The sequence below is a fragment of the Labeo rohita genome, chromosome 21 (genome assembly GCF_022985175.1).
Source record: "Labeo rohita strain BAU-BD-2019 chromosome 21, IGBB_LRoh.1.0, whole genome shotgun sequence".
Classification (NCBI taxonomy): Eukaryota; Metazoa; Chordata; class Actinopteri; order Cypriniformes; family Cyprinidae; genus Labeo; species Labeo rohita.
The window spans coordinates 18,386,504-18,403,991 of record NC_066889.1 but is presented as its reverse complement, the minus strand read 5'-3'; the positions used below and the strand labels follow the sequence as shown (position 1 = coordinate 18,403,991).

Sequence of the window (17,488 nt, the reverse complement as noted above, 5' to 3'; positions counted from 1 at the left end):
GTGCTGCCTTTCGATCGGTTCCCTGATGAATTCTCGCAGCCCTGAGATCCTCCCTCCCGAGTTTTCATTTGTCTTTATCCACCAGAGCATTACTCAGAAGGGTTACCATGAGAACATGCAAATTCCGCCACGCACCGTTGGCTGTCACCTATCCGTTTCCCTTTCTTTTCAGTGACGAGGCCAACTATTTTGCAGCGTCTTTCCCGAAATGACAAATCAGCCCACACGGAAAATGGCTCAGAAAGCCTGACAATGAAAATCATCGGGAGATCAGACGTTTTGCCAATTGGTCTAGCTGATGTTTTCCTGTCCCATGATGGAGAAGAAAGCGATTCATCTTCCCAGGCTATCGGTTGCCCTTGGTCGCTATTATCACCGAGCTGTAATTGCCTGGTTTTACACATGGCTGAGCGGCCGCCCGGCCTGCCTGTAATAAGATGGTAGGCAGAAATACAGAAGACATGGGGAGAAGAGAAACAGAAATAATGAGCTTAGTTATCAAACTCTCCAGATGCAGGATAAAACAACTGAATAAGAGTGGGGGCCGCAGCATGTCCTGATTTACTCTGTTGTTTGAGCTCTCTCGAGAGGTTTAGGTTCTTATGATTGGCTGGGTTGAGTTTTTGGCAGTGATGCAACGGCGTAGTCATAATGTTGGGTTTAGAATTTTTTGCCAGTGTAGACAGATATCTCTAATTGTTGACCTGCTGTGAAATGGCAGTTCCTGCGGTGGGTAACCAGCAGTGATAGAGCGATATTGTCTAATTAACAGCCGAGTTAGCTCTCCCTCGTGTCTGTCCCAAAATCTACCAACAGCATTGTCAATGAATAATGCATAATGCACATATTCTAGTGCTGAACAGTTGTTTTCACAGACAAGACTTAAGCCTAGTCCTAGACTAAAATGTAAGTCTGAGCTGTTTCAGGTGAAAGAAACTTGACTAAGGAACACTCCACTTTTTTTGAAAATAGGCTCATTTTCCAACTCCACTAGAGTTGAACAGTTATCATTTTTGAATCCGTTCAGCTGATCTCCGGGTCTGGCGGTAGCACTTTTAGCATAGATCATTGAATCTGATTATAGACCGATAGCATCTCGCTCAAAAACGACCATATATAATGACAATATTTTTCCTATTTGAACTTGACTCTTCTGTAGTTACATTGTGTACTAAGACTGACGGAAAATGAAAAGTTGCGATTTTCTAGGCTGATATGGCTAGGAGCTATGCTCTCAATCCGGCGTAATAATCAAGGAACTTTGCTGCTGTACCGTGGGTATAATATCAAATATCATTGCTCCTCCTGCACTCATGGTACAGCAGTAAAGTTCCTTGATTATTACGCTGAAATGAGAGTATAGTTCCTAGCCATATCGACCTAGAAAATTCAGCTTTTCCACAACAGGAAGAAATTATATTTTAAAATATATTTAATTGGAAAACAGCTATTTTTAAACTATGCTAACATTTTACAATATTACTGTTTTTGATGTATTTTCGATCAAATAAATGCAGCATTGGTGAGCATAAAATTTTTTTTAAAAAACATTCAAATTAAATAAAAAAATTAAAATTAAATCATAGAAAATTGCAACTTTTCATTGTTCATCCATCTTTGTACACAATGTAACTACAGAAGAGTCAAGTTTTAAATAGGAAAATATAGAAAATCTTTGGTAATTTTTTAACAAGAGGCTAATTGGATTCAATGATCTATGCTAAGCTATGCTAAAAGTGCTACCGCCAGACCCCGAGATCGGCTGAATGGATTCGAAAACAGTAAAACTCAACTGTTTAACCCTAGGGGAGTTGGAAAATGAGCCTATTTTCAAAAAAAGTGTTCCTTTAAAATATATCAGTGCCTTTGTCTCAAAATGCACACTGGTAAAGTACGTTTATAAAATTACTCGAATGTCCTAATTGAACTATGGCCTAATGGCTTAGTCTAAGCCCTGTCTGTGAAACTTGGGCGTTGTGTTAAAATGAATTTTTTAAATTAATTTTAAATAAACGCATCAAAAAACAGTAATATTGCAAAATATTATCATAGTTTAGAATAGCTGTTTTCCAATTAAATATATTTTAAAATGTAATTTCTTCCTGTTGTGGAAATCTGAATTTTCAGCTGTTATTTTTCAACTCTAGTGTCTCACAATCCTTTACTGTCTTTACTGACTTTGTCACTTTTGATCAATTGAAGTTGTGCTTGCCGAATAAGTTTTTTTTTTTTTTTTTGTTTTCTTTTCCAAACAATTAATAAGCAATATATTATTACTATATGAGATAAAATATTAAAATACTTACATTTATATATATATATACACAGTTTTTTAAATGTGTGTATATTAGTTCTAAAAAATATGTATTTTATTATATTAATTTATTCATTAAAAAATAGTTGCTGCCTTACATTAAGTACAATCAACTGTAAGTCATTTAATCTTAAATTACATTGAATGATTAGTTCACTACAGAATAAAAATTTCTTGACAATTTACTCACCCCATCTTATCCAAGATGTTCATGTCTTTCTTTCTTCAGTCAAAAAGAAATTAACGTTTTTGAGGAAAACATTCCAGGATTTTTCTCCATATATAGATTCTGTTTTTTTTCCATTTTAATTTTTCTGGACTTCCATATGTGGAAGTACAGACCCAGTGTTTACAAAGCGAAAGTGCAAAGAAAGTCAAACGCCCTTTACAAGAAAAGGTCAAACAATGATTTTCGGATGATTGTGAAGTTGGAGGATAAAATGAGATGGAGTTTTTTGCCCTACCCTATTTTTTTTTTTAATCTAAGTAGATGAAGAACTAACTGTGCAGAGCTAGTGCAAGATGAGCATTTGTGGTTAAAAAGTATAGGGTTTTTTTTTTTTTTTTTTTTTTTTTTTTTTTTGAGAAAATGACTGATCATTTCACTAGAAAGACCTTATTCCTCAACTGGGATCGTGTAGAGTACTGAAACTGCCATTTGGACCTTCAACCTGTTGATCCCCATTGAAGTCCACTCTATAGAGAAAAATCCTAGCATGTTATTCTGAAAAAGCTTAATTTCTTTTTGAGTGAAGAAAGAAACGACTTCACTCTATATATTGAACCTATATGACCTTTCTCATTCCTCAATATTCAAGCAGGTGTACTTGTATGCCTGGGTAGAAAATAGCTATGAGAATGCTTCCAAAATGGCCGCCAAGTGAACCGACTTGCTGTAAATGGACTTTGATACGCCTCAGTTGCTATACATCGACCAACATTGACAGCTATTGCTTAGCAAACCACACAGGGAGCAACTGATATCCCAATATGGGGAAAAAACTACTTAAGATTCTATCCAAGCGGTACATGACCCACTAGAATCCTTTAGGGCTCTTGATGTCTGAGAAACACACTTTCTGCGGTTAGCTTATTAGCTTTTGTACCGCTTATTTATTTTCGTAAGCCATAGGCTATCGAAGAAGCAATATTTCGAATTATGGTTATATTTAATTGTGTTTTCCTCCTATTGAGGATGTGAAATGAATGTCCTGAGTGAATGGAAGCGATACCTTACGGCTCAAACCCTAAAACATTTTTCTCTTTAATGGCTCATTCAGGGTATGCCAAGGTTTTGATTGACAGCTAAATTCTCCGGTGTAGCCGGAGGAGAGGCGAGGGCTCAGCTGGATTGTTTTCCGTGGCTTAGGTACCAATTCCCAGCTCTCCGTTTGGCAGAAGGGATCCACTTCGCCGTCAGTAAACTGTGACCATGTCTCAGGGCTCTGATCTTTTAATGCCTAGTCCCAAGAACTTTCCATTTGGAGTCACTGATCCAAAACCGAAGGTTTTTTTCACCGTGTTTATATAAATTGCAGCCCACAAAGCAATCATTTGAGTCGCAGGTCTTGTCAGAGGCATCATCAGTCTTTTGCTTTCGGCTGGGTGCTGGCGCACTTGGGTCTCTCTTGCCTCGAGTTGTGACTCATGAGTTATATTAACAGAAGGTGAACATTGCAGCTCCTCTCAATATGGTTTATTTCCTCAATCAGCTTTGGGAATGAGCTGCGCATTTGCCAGTTAATGGGAGGAATGAAGGAGTTTGCTGGTTAGCGCGACGCCACGGCCTCTTATCACTGCGCGCAGTGGAAGGAATGATACTTTGGCTGTATATTTAGTTTATATTTGTTGTAAATGAGATTTATTTAGTTAAATGTGCTGCCTGAGATATCTTTTTACAGTCTCCCCCTCTCTTTCCCTTCAGTTGAAATGAAGCATTAAGCCCTTTAATGGTTTTCAGAGTGACAAACATTACCCATAAGGCCACTCCTGCTGTAAAAAGCTACTTTGTAAAAATAAGTTTTTACAGTTTAAAAAGCTTGTTAGACTGAGATGAATGAAGAAAACATATATGCAAATGATGTGCAAAAAAAGCGTGAAGGAAATTATTTTATATCACAGCTACATCTTTGTCTGACAGCGTGTTTATACAAATGTGTTAGTTCAGTGGCTCGTTCAGCGTCGCCTTTGAATAATTAAATGGGTGGAATTAATTTTATGGATTAATACAGCAAAAGTGAATTTAGCTTATATTTATGGTTGCAAATATCTTAGAAATGTGGTTGCATTTTAGATCACTGCATATGGCACATCTGAACTAAATCTTGTAGAAGACTTTCATGCAGAAAGTAAATATGTCTTAATGACCCCATAAAGTAAGGTATATTTTTCTTTAACACTTGCACCCTCTATTCTATTTAAATTCTGCATACTTTCTTTTTATTTCTAAAAACATGTGACTCTCTAATAAAAGCAATCTTTTTATTTCTATTCAATGTACTTTATTATAAAAAATGGACCCTCTAACACTAGTGTTCTCTATTCTTTTTCTATTCTATCTATTATTCTGTAAAAAAAATTTTAAGTTCAGTCAACTTAAAATTATTCAACTTGAAATGTTAAATTCTATTAAATTCTATTCTATTAAATTCTGTTAAATACTAAGTGACAACTTAGATATTTATTTTAGTTGACTAAACTTAAAATTTTAAGGCAGCAGGGTAACAAATTATTTTAAGTTGACTCAACAAATTGTGTTTTTTATTTTTTACAGTGTACTTGTTTTTTATTTATTATAAAAAATAACCCTCTAACACTAGCGTATTCTATTGTTTTATTCTATTCTTCTTTTATTATAAAAAAGTGGTGCATTAACACTAACACTATTCTTTTTCTATTCTATTTACTCTGATTCTCTAACACTAGCATGATTCTCTAACACTAGCATTCTCTATTTTTTTTTGTTCTATTTACTTTTCTTTTTATTTATTTTAAAAATTGACCCTTTAACACTAGCATGCTCTATTCTATTTCTATTCTGTTTTCTTGTTTTCTTTTATTATAAAATATGACCCTCTAACACTAGCGTTCTCTATTCTATTCTATTCTATTCTATTCTATTCTATTCTATTCTTTCTATTATCTACCTGTTATCTCATAAAAATTGGCATTCTGACACTAACACACACTATTCTATTTCTAATCTACCTACTTGTTTTCTAAAATATAACCCTCTAACATTAGCATTCTCTATTCTGTTCTGTTTTATTCTATGCTATTCTATTCTTTCTATCTGCTTGTATTTTTATTTATAAAAAATTGATGCTTTAACACTAACACTCGCTTTTCTGTTCTATTTACTTGTTTTCTTTTTATTTATTAGAAAATATGACCCTCTGACACTAGCGTTTTCTATTCTGTTCTATTTTATTCTGTTCTATCTACTTGTTTTTTATTATGAAAATTTACGCTCTAACACTAACACTATATTCTTTTTCTGTTCTATTTACTCGTTTTCTTTTTATTCATTATTAAAAAATTGACCCTCGAACACTAGTGTGCTCTTTTATTTCTATTCTACTTGTTTTCTTTTCATTTATTATAAAATATGTTCCTCTAATCTAGCGTTTTCTATTCTATTCTACACTATTTTATTCTGTCTACTTGTTTTCTATTATAAAAATGTATGCTCTAACACTAACACGCTGTTCTTTTTCTATTATATTTACTCGTTTTCATTTTATTTATTATGAAAAAAAATTACCCTCTAATACTAGTGTGCTCTTTTATTTCTATTCTACTTGTTTTCTTTTCATTTATTTAAAATATGTTTCTATTCTATTCTATTCTATTCTATTCTATTCTGTCTACTTGTTTTCTATTATAAAAATTTATGCTCTAACACTTGTTTTTTTATTATAAAAATTTACGCTCTAACACTAACACACTATTCTTTTTCTATTCTATTTACTCGTTTTCTTTTTATTTATTATGAAAAAAATTGACCCTCCAACACTAGCGTGCTCTATTTTATTTCTATTCTACTTATTTTCTTTTTTATTATAAAATATGACCTCCTAACACTAGAGTACTCTATTCTATTCTATTCTATTCTATTCTATTCTATTCTATTCTATTCTATCTACTTGTTTTCTTTTTATTTATTAAAAAAAATTGACGCTCTAACACTAACACTCTCTATTCCTTTTCTATTCTATTTACTATTCTTTTTATTTATTATTAAAAATTTGGCCCTTTAACACTAGCATGCTCTATTCTATTTCTGTTATATATACTTTTCTTTTATTTATTATAAAAAATTACCTTCTAACACTAGTGTTCTCTAACCTATTTCTATTCAGTCTAGTTGTTTTCTTTTATTATTATAAAAACAATTACCCTTTAACACAAGGGTTCCCTATTCTTTCTCTATTTTATCTGCTTGTTTTCTTTTTATTTATTATTTTAAAAAAAAAACATTCTCTTTGTACTGCGTTACAGTAACCGGGACTTGTCACAATACTTACATATTGCTCTTTTGTTGGTTTGAGTGCTTCTATTGTCCTCATTTGTAAGTCGCTTTGGATAAAAGAGTCTATTACTAAATGTAATGTTTTTTGCATACAACTGCTAAAAGTGTCACAGAAACATTCAGACAATCGTTTTACATTTAAAAAGAAAATAAATGTGGAGATTTTAAGACTCCTTAGTGTTATGAAACACGTGTGCTGACGAACACGGTGTAGGAAGAGGAAATTAAGCTAATCTCCCAATGTTTATTTTGGCTCCAGAAAGAAAATTGTGCAGTGCAGCAAACAGGATTTGTCCTTCGTTTCCCGTCATATCTCAGCAAAAGTGTGTTTGTCAAGGAGCCGTATAAGCTTATGTGGAGAGCACCTTTACGATGCAACACCACCTACCCGTCCTGTTAAATCCTCTTTCTTTAAGACAGCTAGGCAGGGGTCCAGTCGCCCAGACCACACATGCCAGTTCCCCCTAACCTTTCCTCACTCACAGCCGTGCACCACGCACACAACTCCCTTCACAGCAAGAGACTGAAGTGCACTCTATCACTTTGCCAAGTGCACTTTATCAGTGTGTCAGCCCGGAAATCAAAGGCAGGTCATTTGTCCTCAGGCTTCGCATGTTTACTTTGAGTTGTTGCTCTCGCACCAACCCACACAAAAAAATATACTGAAATTCAAGCAACCCGTGTACTCACGGTTCAGTCAGAGAGGCGATTAGGCCTTGCTTCAGTGGCAGTGTTTGAAGAGGGAGGAAATGATCATTTGTGCACATCCTGAAGGGATAGACTAGATAGAGATACAACAACAGATAAAAAAAACATATAAATCCTTCAGTGAATTATACATGAACCACATGCTGGTTTTCATTGTAATACTCAAGGACTTTTTTCTTTTTAGGCTTTTTTTTTTTGTACATTTATACTAAGATACGTCATTACTTTTAGTAATCATATGAGAATTTATTTATTTGTTATACGTTTATTAAAAGTATGAGAGTTATTTATTTATTTATTTTTTATTTTGTTTTTTAATTAAAGGAGAACTCCATTTCCAGAACAAAAATGTACAGATAATTTACTCACCTTCTTGTCATCCAAGATGTTCATGTCTTTCTGTCTTGAGTCGTGAAGAAATTATGTTTTTTGAGGAAAGCATTTCAGGATTTTTCTCCATATAATGGACTTCATTGGTGCCCCGATTTTGAACTTCCAAAATGTAGTTTAAATGCAGCTTCAAAGGGCTCTAAACGATCCCAGCTGAGGAAGAAGGGTCTTATCTAGCGAAATGATCGGTAATTTTTTTCAGAAAATAAAAATGTATATACTTTTTAAGCACAAATCAGCATTACGTGACAGCCCCATAAGATTAAAGAATGAATCAAAACCCCAAGACTCGAAACAGGTAAACTAATTCCAGTGCAGAACCTAATAGGATGTTGTGCATGTGCGACTGAACGAATCACTCCTTGAGACGACTCGTTCTTCCAAATCACATTAAAGATTCGTTCAAGATGAACGAATCATTCAAGAACGACCCTTGGATGCGCATCCCAGAGCCTGTGCTACACAAGCTTTTATGCTTAAAAAGTATACTAATTTTTATTTTTCAAAAACAATGACTGATCATTTGCTAGATAAGACCCTTCTTCCTCGGCTGGGATCGTTTAGAGCCATTTGAAGCTGCATTTAAACTACATTTTGGAAGTTCAAAATCAGGGCACCAATGAAGTCCATTATATGCAGAAAAATCCTGAAATGTTTTCCTCAAAAACCATAATTTCTTTATGACTGAAGACAGAAAGACATGAACATCTTGGATGACAAGGGGGTGAGTAAATTATTTGTTGTTCTGAAAGTGGAGTTCTCCTTTAAGCTTTTTCTCTAATAAATGTTGTTTTCTAATAAATTAAAATGTCATTTATTCCTGTGATGGCCAAGCTAAATTTTCTCTTCAGTCTTCAGTGTAACGTGATCCTTCAGAAATTATTTTAATATGCTGATTTGGTGCTTAAGAAACGTTTGTTCTTATTATCAATGTTGAAGACATCTGTCCTTTTTTTAAATTTTATCAGGATTCTTTGAATAGAAAGTTTAAAAGAACAGCATGTTTTGAAAACATTTTTTGTAACAGTGTAAAAGTCTTCACTGACTCAATTTAATATATCTTTGCTGAATAAAAGAATTAATTTTAAAAATAACTAATGAAAGGTAAAAAAAAAAAAAAAAAAAAAAACATGTCTACTGTGTGGTAAAACAAAGGAACAGCATTTCAATATGATTTGTCTGCTTGGTTTTGATTAGATCAGAGAAATATATTAAAAGACCTGAAGGAAAAATGAGTTGAATTTAAAAATGACTTCTATTATTATATACTTGTATATCTTTGCAGTCTCTGGGACCCCAAACATAAAAAGTAAGTCATTCTCAAAATGAGTGTTCAAAGTACAGCTACCTCTGGTGATAGGAGGCTTCTCTCAGCTCTGCATATCCTCAATATTAAAATCCTTCATATTTGGTTTAGAATCCAGGGTTGTTTTATGAAAGTGAGCGTTTGATACCACAGCAAAATTTCTATATTCATTTTTTCCTGCTTTGTATTTTTCCTACTATGTCCCTTTAAATGTTGGAAGTAGTCTTGAAAACGGTAAACTTTCATTGGAAAAGTCATGTGGTAACACACATGAAACTGAAATAATGCAATAAACAATCATTTAACAAATTTAGATGTAACACACAATCTTAATGTACAAAACTGGTAAGAAAAAACAAACAAAACCCTTCAAATTTGAAATGTAACAGGAAATTCAGGGAATGTCAATTTTACGGTTATTCACTGTAAATTATATGTTCTTTTTCCACTTCCAAAAACAGTAAACTACTGTAAAATTACATGTATTTACAGTAGAGTTTTTTACTGTATGTAGTATGGGAATGTTTCGTTAACCATTTACCAGGTTTTTACTGTAGCATTTTTGCAGTCTTTTACAATTAAATGTACTGCCTTTTTTTTTTTTTTTTTTTTTTTTTTTTTTTTTTTTAAGTGTTTAAAATCAGTTATATTTATATATATTTTTTCCCCTTTTATTTTGTATTGTGAATTCCATTTTTTCCATTTTAGTTTTTCTAGACTCTGTTTTAATGGTCAAATTAAAAAAAAAATATTAATCAAAAAGCATGTCTGATTAATTCAAATCATGAAACTTTTAACACCAATTTAATAAAAGTTTAACACAATTTATTTTTGAGGCCCTATAAAATATTTTTTTTCCCTCAAATTTAGTTTTATTTGTACCAAATTCTGTGTTTTCCATAAATCTTCTGGATTCCATTTAATGATTTCATTAATTTTTAACAATCAAAAGCATCTCCAACTTATTATATATATGTATATGTGTAGGGGTGGGCGATATACCGGTAGACACGATTAACCGGTAGAAATTTGTCAACCGATAGAGATTTTGGTCTATCATCTTAATCGCGATTGAGATCACGTGACGTTGTACGTTACGTAACCACGCAATACACATTAGGTGTGTTTGACTTAACGCAGCGCTGCGCAGTTCGATCAAATTCTGACTTGAAGCAGTGCATGCCGGTTAGAAATTTTGTCCGACTTGAGGCGGCGCCGACGCCTCTTGACTATCACGTGTGCCATCAAAGTACCGCGATAGCGATTTAAGAGCAGCCGACTGACTCAGCCGGTGCAGTTTCTTCAGAGCGGCAAATATTTTCGCCAAGTGGAGTTGCCAAGTTTATACATGTCTTGCCGTAGCGAAGTGGAAAATGAGCTTCGTCAGGGACCGAAATTAACTTTTTTACTTGGTAGCACTGGTGCTCCCAACTTCAAATAACGTTAGTTAGAAGCACCAAATGAATATTAAGGTTGCATTAAATACAACTACACAACCTATAGCCTACAGCCTAGATATGTTATGTAGTCTAATTTACGCACATTGAGGAGTCGCTCTCTAAACGTGTGGTATTAAAATTGCTTTTGAATGCGCGCGCGCGTTTTACTTTCGGTTTCGTTTTAAGGATAGCGCTAAACTCTCGGCGGTGCATTCTACAATACAAGACATTAATTTAACAAACCAATTTGAAAGTGGGGGAGTTTGGAAAATTGTGTCCCCAGTGGAAATTACGCCCCTGCGTGAGTGAAGCGGAGTTATCATGTGATGTGAATGTATGCCGCGTTATACCGTATATTGAGACGGAGGCGCAAGAATTGCGTCTGACAGAATGTGCGCTGTAGCACGAAATATAGTATATTTCTTCAAAAGCAGATTGTGGAGACATTTTATTTGTCCACAATCAAAAATCGTCATATCACACATCCCTAATTGCAATGTAGTCTGTACAAATCCGGAACAGAGGTTGGTTGAGAGAGAGAAAAAAAAACGTCCGGTTCCGAGTTTCAGCGGAGCGCAGTGTCAGTGACAGGGAGTGATCGACGGCTAATATCTAAATTCTGCATTAAAGTTAAGAATGTACAGATCGAGTTTCATTAGTTATGTAATGTTGGAGAAAACGGTGAAACTGTCACTGTATCAGCTCACAGCGGTCTGGGCAGTAGTTAGGTTAGCGAAAGTTTTGTAAAGAAATTAAAACATGTCGCACCACAACAATGTCTCGCACTCGCACAAATGCTTCCAAATATATTTTGAGGTCGCGCAGAATAAATTTTGGGAGAATATGCGACCAAAACGGTCGCAATTTCGAGCCCTGTTCGTGATGTCGCTCACTTGAGTCTGACGATACACTTGCAGTAAACAGTATGGTTGTTTTTTTACTTAAAGTAATGCTGCAATTCGCAGTTTAAATAAAATTACATTATATAAAACAGATTCTTTGTGTTTGAATTTTTATTTATGCATTTTCAGATACAAATTGCTATATTGTGATATATATCGTTATCGAGGTAGAAAATTGCTTCTACCGTGATAGAAGATTTTGGTTATATCACCCACCCCTAATGTATATATATATATATATATATATATGCTTTTGATTCTAATATATAATATTTTTCCCTCTCTCTCTCTTTTTTTTTTTTTTTTTTTTTCTGGTGAATACATTCTGGTAAATAATTTTTCTGTTAAATGCTTATGCAGGAATAATGTTTTAATAATAATTTTATTAATAGTAGTAATACTATCATTAGAATTTTTATTTTGATGGGCTGCTGTGAAGACCTTTACGTTTCTGTTTGTATATGATATGAAGATGAAAAAAATGAAACAATTTATGAAGTGACTCTCAGAGCAATTCGAGAAATTCTGCTTATGGTTATGTACTTATATATATGCGGAGGCAGAGGCTAAAAACACTAGTAAACAAAACTGCGTGTCTGCATCATTCATTCACACAGAGACATGTAGAACATGCAGGATTCATATTTAAATGGTATTTTTGCTGCTTAATATTCACAGACACCAGTCCATATTGCGTTTTAATCTGTGTACTGACCTATTCTTTTGATTTATTCATCCAAAATTTGGCAAATTCCATTACATTCTGTTACAGTAAATTCCATTTTTTTTTTTTGACTGGATTCCACAATTCTGTCCACGTTTACTGCATCATAAAGCCCTATATATATAGAAGTCAGAATATTTTATAGCGTTCATACACTTGGAGTAGTTAGCAACTTCGTAGAAACAACTTTGAACACTTTAGCAACTACATAGGAAGCATTAAGGACACTATTCTGAGAAACTCCAACGTTATGCCAATGAGTTTTCTTCAGATAATGAGTACTTCAGATAATGTATTAATCTAGACCGTTATTGTGAAATGTTTCTATTTAGCGTTTGAGTAAACATACATCCTTTTCATGCAGAGAGAGCATCTGACATCTGACTGCAACAGTATGACTAGACTAATAGTCTCTCTGATGCTGTTATGAAAGATTGCTAAACTTGGCAGGCAGCTCGTTAATAGTCTCTGAAGTCGTGATATTTTCTGCCTCACCATCTGTGGTGTTTTCTTCTCTCTTTCTTTCTCCCTTTTTTTTCTTAAAGCTCTCCTTCCTGTCAATAATGTCACTTAGCGTTCTGGAGGTGATTTGTCCCGGGGACAAGCGGTGGTTTAATACTGACTAAGCAAGAAAAACTCTCCGAATACCAGACCAGGACGTGACAAGATTTCACTCCTGGTTCATTTTGCCGTCGACAAGCGTCACAGTTTCCATCTCTCATGGCGTGCTTTAGATTGTAACACGCAGTGAAATTTATGATATCCATTAAACACGCTCTGTAACTCGGGTCGTTTAGTCTATCTCTCATGGTTTGCGCCAATCAACAGTCGGACACCTAAAGGTCTTTAGAACTGTTTATATGGGGTGAAATACGCCATTATATATGTGCATGCAGAGTTGAGAATGAACACATGCCAAGCACCAAGTGCATTAAAAATGTTTCTTTCTTGAATAAATAAAACAGTTACTCACTAGTAATCAATAATTTTATTAGGAAATGCAACATTGCGTGGTCTAAGTCAAGCTATTAAAATGGTAATGTGCTTCTCTCTGAATTAAGTTAACATTAGTTAGGTATTGTGATCTAACAGTAAACCATTGGTGTGTGATGTTTTTTTTTTTTTTTTTTAAATCACATGAAAATTTATCTCCCAGCCACATTTTCTTGGTTCAATAACCATTACTTACACTGTCAGAAAATCAAAAAAAAACGTTTTCGTATTTTTACATTAACAATGTAATCAATATTCTGTTTATTAAAGCCAAGTATGAATCTCAGTTCAAGTTAGTGTTTTTAAGAATTTTTCATTTATTCTAAAATAACTCAAGGCAGTAACAATTTAAACAATATATTTTATTTGCGAAATTTTCACTATTTTTTATTTCTCTTAGATCATCAGTCATCAATGCTCGGTAAATAGTAAATATTGGTCACAGGCACAGAGATTTAATTTAAATTTCACCAAGCTGATTGCTCACCAAAAACCTCCACAGATCATATTTTCATGCTATATAAGTCTTATTTTGACATTAAGTGTGTGACTAGTTTATTTACTTTTTTAAATTAGTCGTCTCTTTAACGGCATTATATTGTGAATTCAGACTGTTTTGCGAACGCGAAAATGCGCACAAACACGAGGGCGGGATTTATCGCATAAACCAATCACAGCCGAATGTAACCAGTCATATCCGATCGTATCGCGATGGAGGCACTGCCTCCTTTCACACACTTTAATTTTTTATTTTGTGTTTTATTTTTGTACTTTTTTAGTTTTTTATAGGACTGCCACTAACGATTATTTTAGTAATTGAGAAGTCTGCCGATTATTTTGGTAATCGATTAATTTTAATTCATTTGTTGAAGGTGATAAAAATAAATCTAAGCAAACAGTAGCCTTTAAAATGACTTAAAATACATAATAGCAATGAAGCAATAATAATTAAATAAGATAAAATATCAAAAGCAAGTAATCTTATGTGTTTATTAAACAAAACTGTTAAAATACATGTTTTATAAACATAGAGCTAATGTACATTACGCATTATAACAAATGACTTTTGATGATTATACTTTACTGCACAATCTAATCGTTGTTTAATACTGACAAAACAACATTTAATTCAAATGTCCGCTTAATCTTTAATATTTGGCTATTTCTTTACAACAAATGCCACTATAGCCACTGTTATTTCTTGAACTGTGGACATCAAAACTTGCAAACTAAGAGTGAGGGTTTAAACTTTTATTTTAAAACCATTATGAACTGTTAGCATACTGATGAAAATGTTAATGTTTGCGTAGGCTTATAAATTATTTACCGTACAAATCTGATAAAATGCTGTAAGCTGCGTTCCCAGATGAGCGTTATAATAAACCCAAATTCACAACATTAAGCAGAGATGGAGTTTGAGACGCTCCGCACGTGTAAGTTATAGGTTTGTGAAATGCCCCTGATTTATAGATGTTGAAATTAACATTTGACATCATTAAAAATACCAGTTGTTAATGTGGAAACATGCTAAATAATCTAACTGTCCTATGGACAGGACATAGTTTTTACATTGTCTATAAACAGTCTCATGGCCGCTAAGAATAATCATGTCCTGCTATTGGCAAAAACATAATTTTAGACCCTGTGTGTGTTTTTCTGTTTTGTGCACTGTGCCTCATTTGGATCTCTCAGTAGGGGGTCGTCAGGCTCGAAGGTTGGCCGCCCTCTCGGTGAAAACACGCAACCGATGGCCTGATGAGCACACGGGGATGTAATGAGTCTTCCAGACACGCCGTTTTCTGCTTTATTACCATCCATCCCCACTCGTGATTCATAGCCTTTTGTTTGCGCCTGCCACAAAACGACAAACAAGCCTTGCTCGCTGCATTTTGTTTTAGCAATTTTGTTGTTTAAACACCCCCTGCATGCAGCCCATATGTCATGATATCCACCTCTCCACAACATTTCCACATGCCTTTCTACTGCTTTTTCCGCTCCCTCCCTCATTCGCCCTGTCTTTTTGCATCCTCCCCCCTTATTCCTCACTTCTCTTGTCTCCACAAGCCTCGGTAGAGAGAGAGCGAAAGCACATGTGGGGGTGGGGAGGAATCACAGCTGAATTAGTTGAGTCTCTCTGATTGGCTGAGAGGCCTGGGTATTGTGGGTAAGGGGGGTGGGAGAGAGAGCGGGGCGGGCGGCATTTGTTTATTACATATTTCCCCCCCTTTGCCTTATCTTGTGTTATCACAGCAAAGACTCCTCTTATACAAACATAAAATAGACAGTGGAGGGGAAGTATCGGGCTCACTGTATACAAGGGGAGGGCTGTGTGTGTGTTTGTATATATGTGTGCGTGCTGTCTATCTGCCTGAGAAAGAGAGCCATTTAATTTGTGGAGTGAACAGGGATATGCGTCAGTTCGTCCGTTGTATCCAAGACACTGCCGATGCCGTGTCCACAATCTGCTCAACGTCACGGTTTCATCAGGCGAGAGGGGTTGGTGCTCGGCGACACCACCACCAGAAGAGAGAGACAGGCAGAGAACGAGAGAAAAGCGAGGCAGCGTTGGTGCACTGATGCCTGCACGCGCGTGTGTTTGAGCGTGTCTGCCGGCGGTCCGCTGCTCCTTAGTTACTCTGGCTTCTTGCTGCTGCTGTACGTCCTTCATCCTGTCTGCCTCTGACACCATGATTTTTTGTAATCACTTAGGCGAATACAAGAAGGACGAACTCCTGGAAGCTGCGAGGTGAGTACAAGCCTTCTCAACCTTTCCTCATCTCATTCCCACTCTCCCATAATTCCGTTCTCTTGCTCCCTCCCTCGTACTGTTTCCATAGTCACTGTTTTTCTTTTGTCTGCGCACATGGATGTGAATTAAGGGATGTGTAGAAGAAGGTGCCATCAGGGCCGGGGATTTCTGACTCGGTAGATGCGCTTTCATACATGCATGTGTGATGGCCTGGAGGAGCCTGTGAGTTTCCGTTTAGCAGCATGCCATGGGCAGAATGCTTTGCTTTTGGTTTTTAATTGGTTGAAACCAGAGCAAGAGGATGTGAGACACAGAACTTCACATCCTACCTGTTGTCCAAGGAAACTCCTGGCAAACACCTTGATTGTCACCATGAGACGCATTGCCATGGTGAAACAAAACCGCCTCTGGAAACATCTGACACATCTGCGATCCCAGCAGTCACTGAGAAAAGATGTTCCTTTTCATACTCTGGTCTACATCTCCATTGGCTTTGCCCCCCTTTTTTATACCCCTGCCTTCAGGCACAGCCTGCAGCATGGATACAAATCAGGACTCTTGTTGTTTTAATGATCAAGAGAGAAAGGAACTACAAAGGCCTTGTAATTCTCTCCACTGTTAGGAAGAAAGATCATTAGGAACACATATGATCATAGGGGGCTTCGTTGTTGTGGAATTAAGTTGATCTCTGTTCCTCCCTCCCGAAGACAGCACGAGGAACCCTATGAATTGAGAATTGTTTGTAGAGACTTGCAGAATGGAAGATGAATGAAGTCGATAGACACACAAACAATTCGCAAGAAAGTCATGTTTGACTTATGGCCTGCGCTCCTCTTAGTGGTAATCTCCCAAAGACCAGGATGCATCTGCAAACGCATCAAGAAGATTGATGACACCCTACCATTTCTCAGCCTCTCTTCCCAGTTGTAATCTCCTAGCCAGTCCTATTTTCCCATGTCAGTGGCAGAGTGTGCATTTAAATGAAGGATCTTGTGTTGTTCACTGGAGCCGGTTATCTGTACTTACTGGCAGGAGGAGACCAGAGCGACTGGGGATGAACAAACCTTACTGTTTTGGCAAGGCTTGACCTGAGGAAAGCTCCTCTATGTCAGTAAAGAGTCTGCTTGCAAGAACCTGACAGTTTTCGAACATGGAAAACTGGATGTTGACATATTCCATCACATTGTTCAGCAGCTAATATAGGGGCTTTCACACCATGTAGTTCTAGGAACTAGCCAGCATGGTGGTTCCTAGAGAATCAAGCTGTTTTCCAGAAATCTGAAGCGGCCAACAGCGACGTCTTTTTTTCGCGTTATTTACAAACATCAACAACCGGTCAATGGAGGACTCCATGACCGGAGCCATTTTTGTTGTGTGTCGTGGGTTATGAGAAAACGGAGATGGAATGTAAATGCACAATTTACACAATTGA

At 35.8% G+C, this 17,488-nt stretch overlaps 1 protein-coding gene across 3 annotated transcripts in view; it reads left to right on the top strand.

Moving 5' to 3' along the window:
• The window catches only part of tnksa (tankyrase, TRF1-interacting ankyrin-related ADP-ribose polymerase a), a 125,992-nt gene that overhangs the window by 39,057 nt on the left and 69,447 nt on the right, over positions 1-17,488 (top strand). For all 3 annotated transcript variants that reach the window (XM_051092811.1, XM_051092813.1, XM_051092812.1), the window contains one exon: positions 16,017-16,053. In XM_051092811.1, the coding sequence (XP_050948768.1) occupies positions 16,017-16,053 (37 nt within the window). The remainder of the gene's footprint in view (positions 1-16,016; positions 16,054-17,488) is intronic.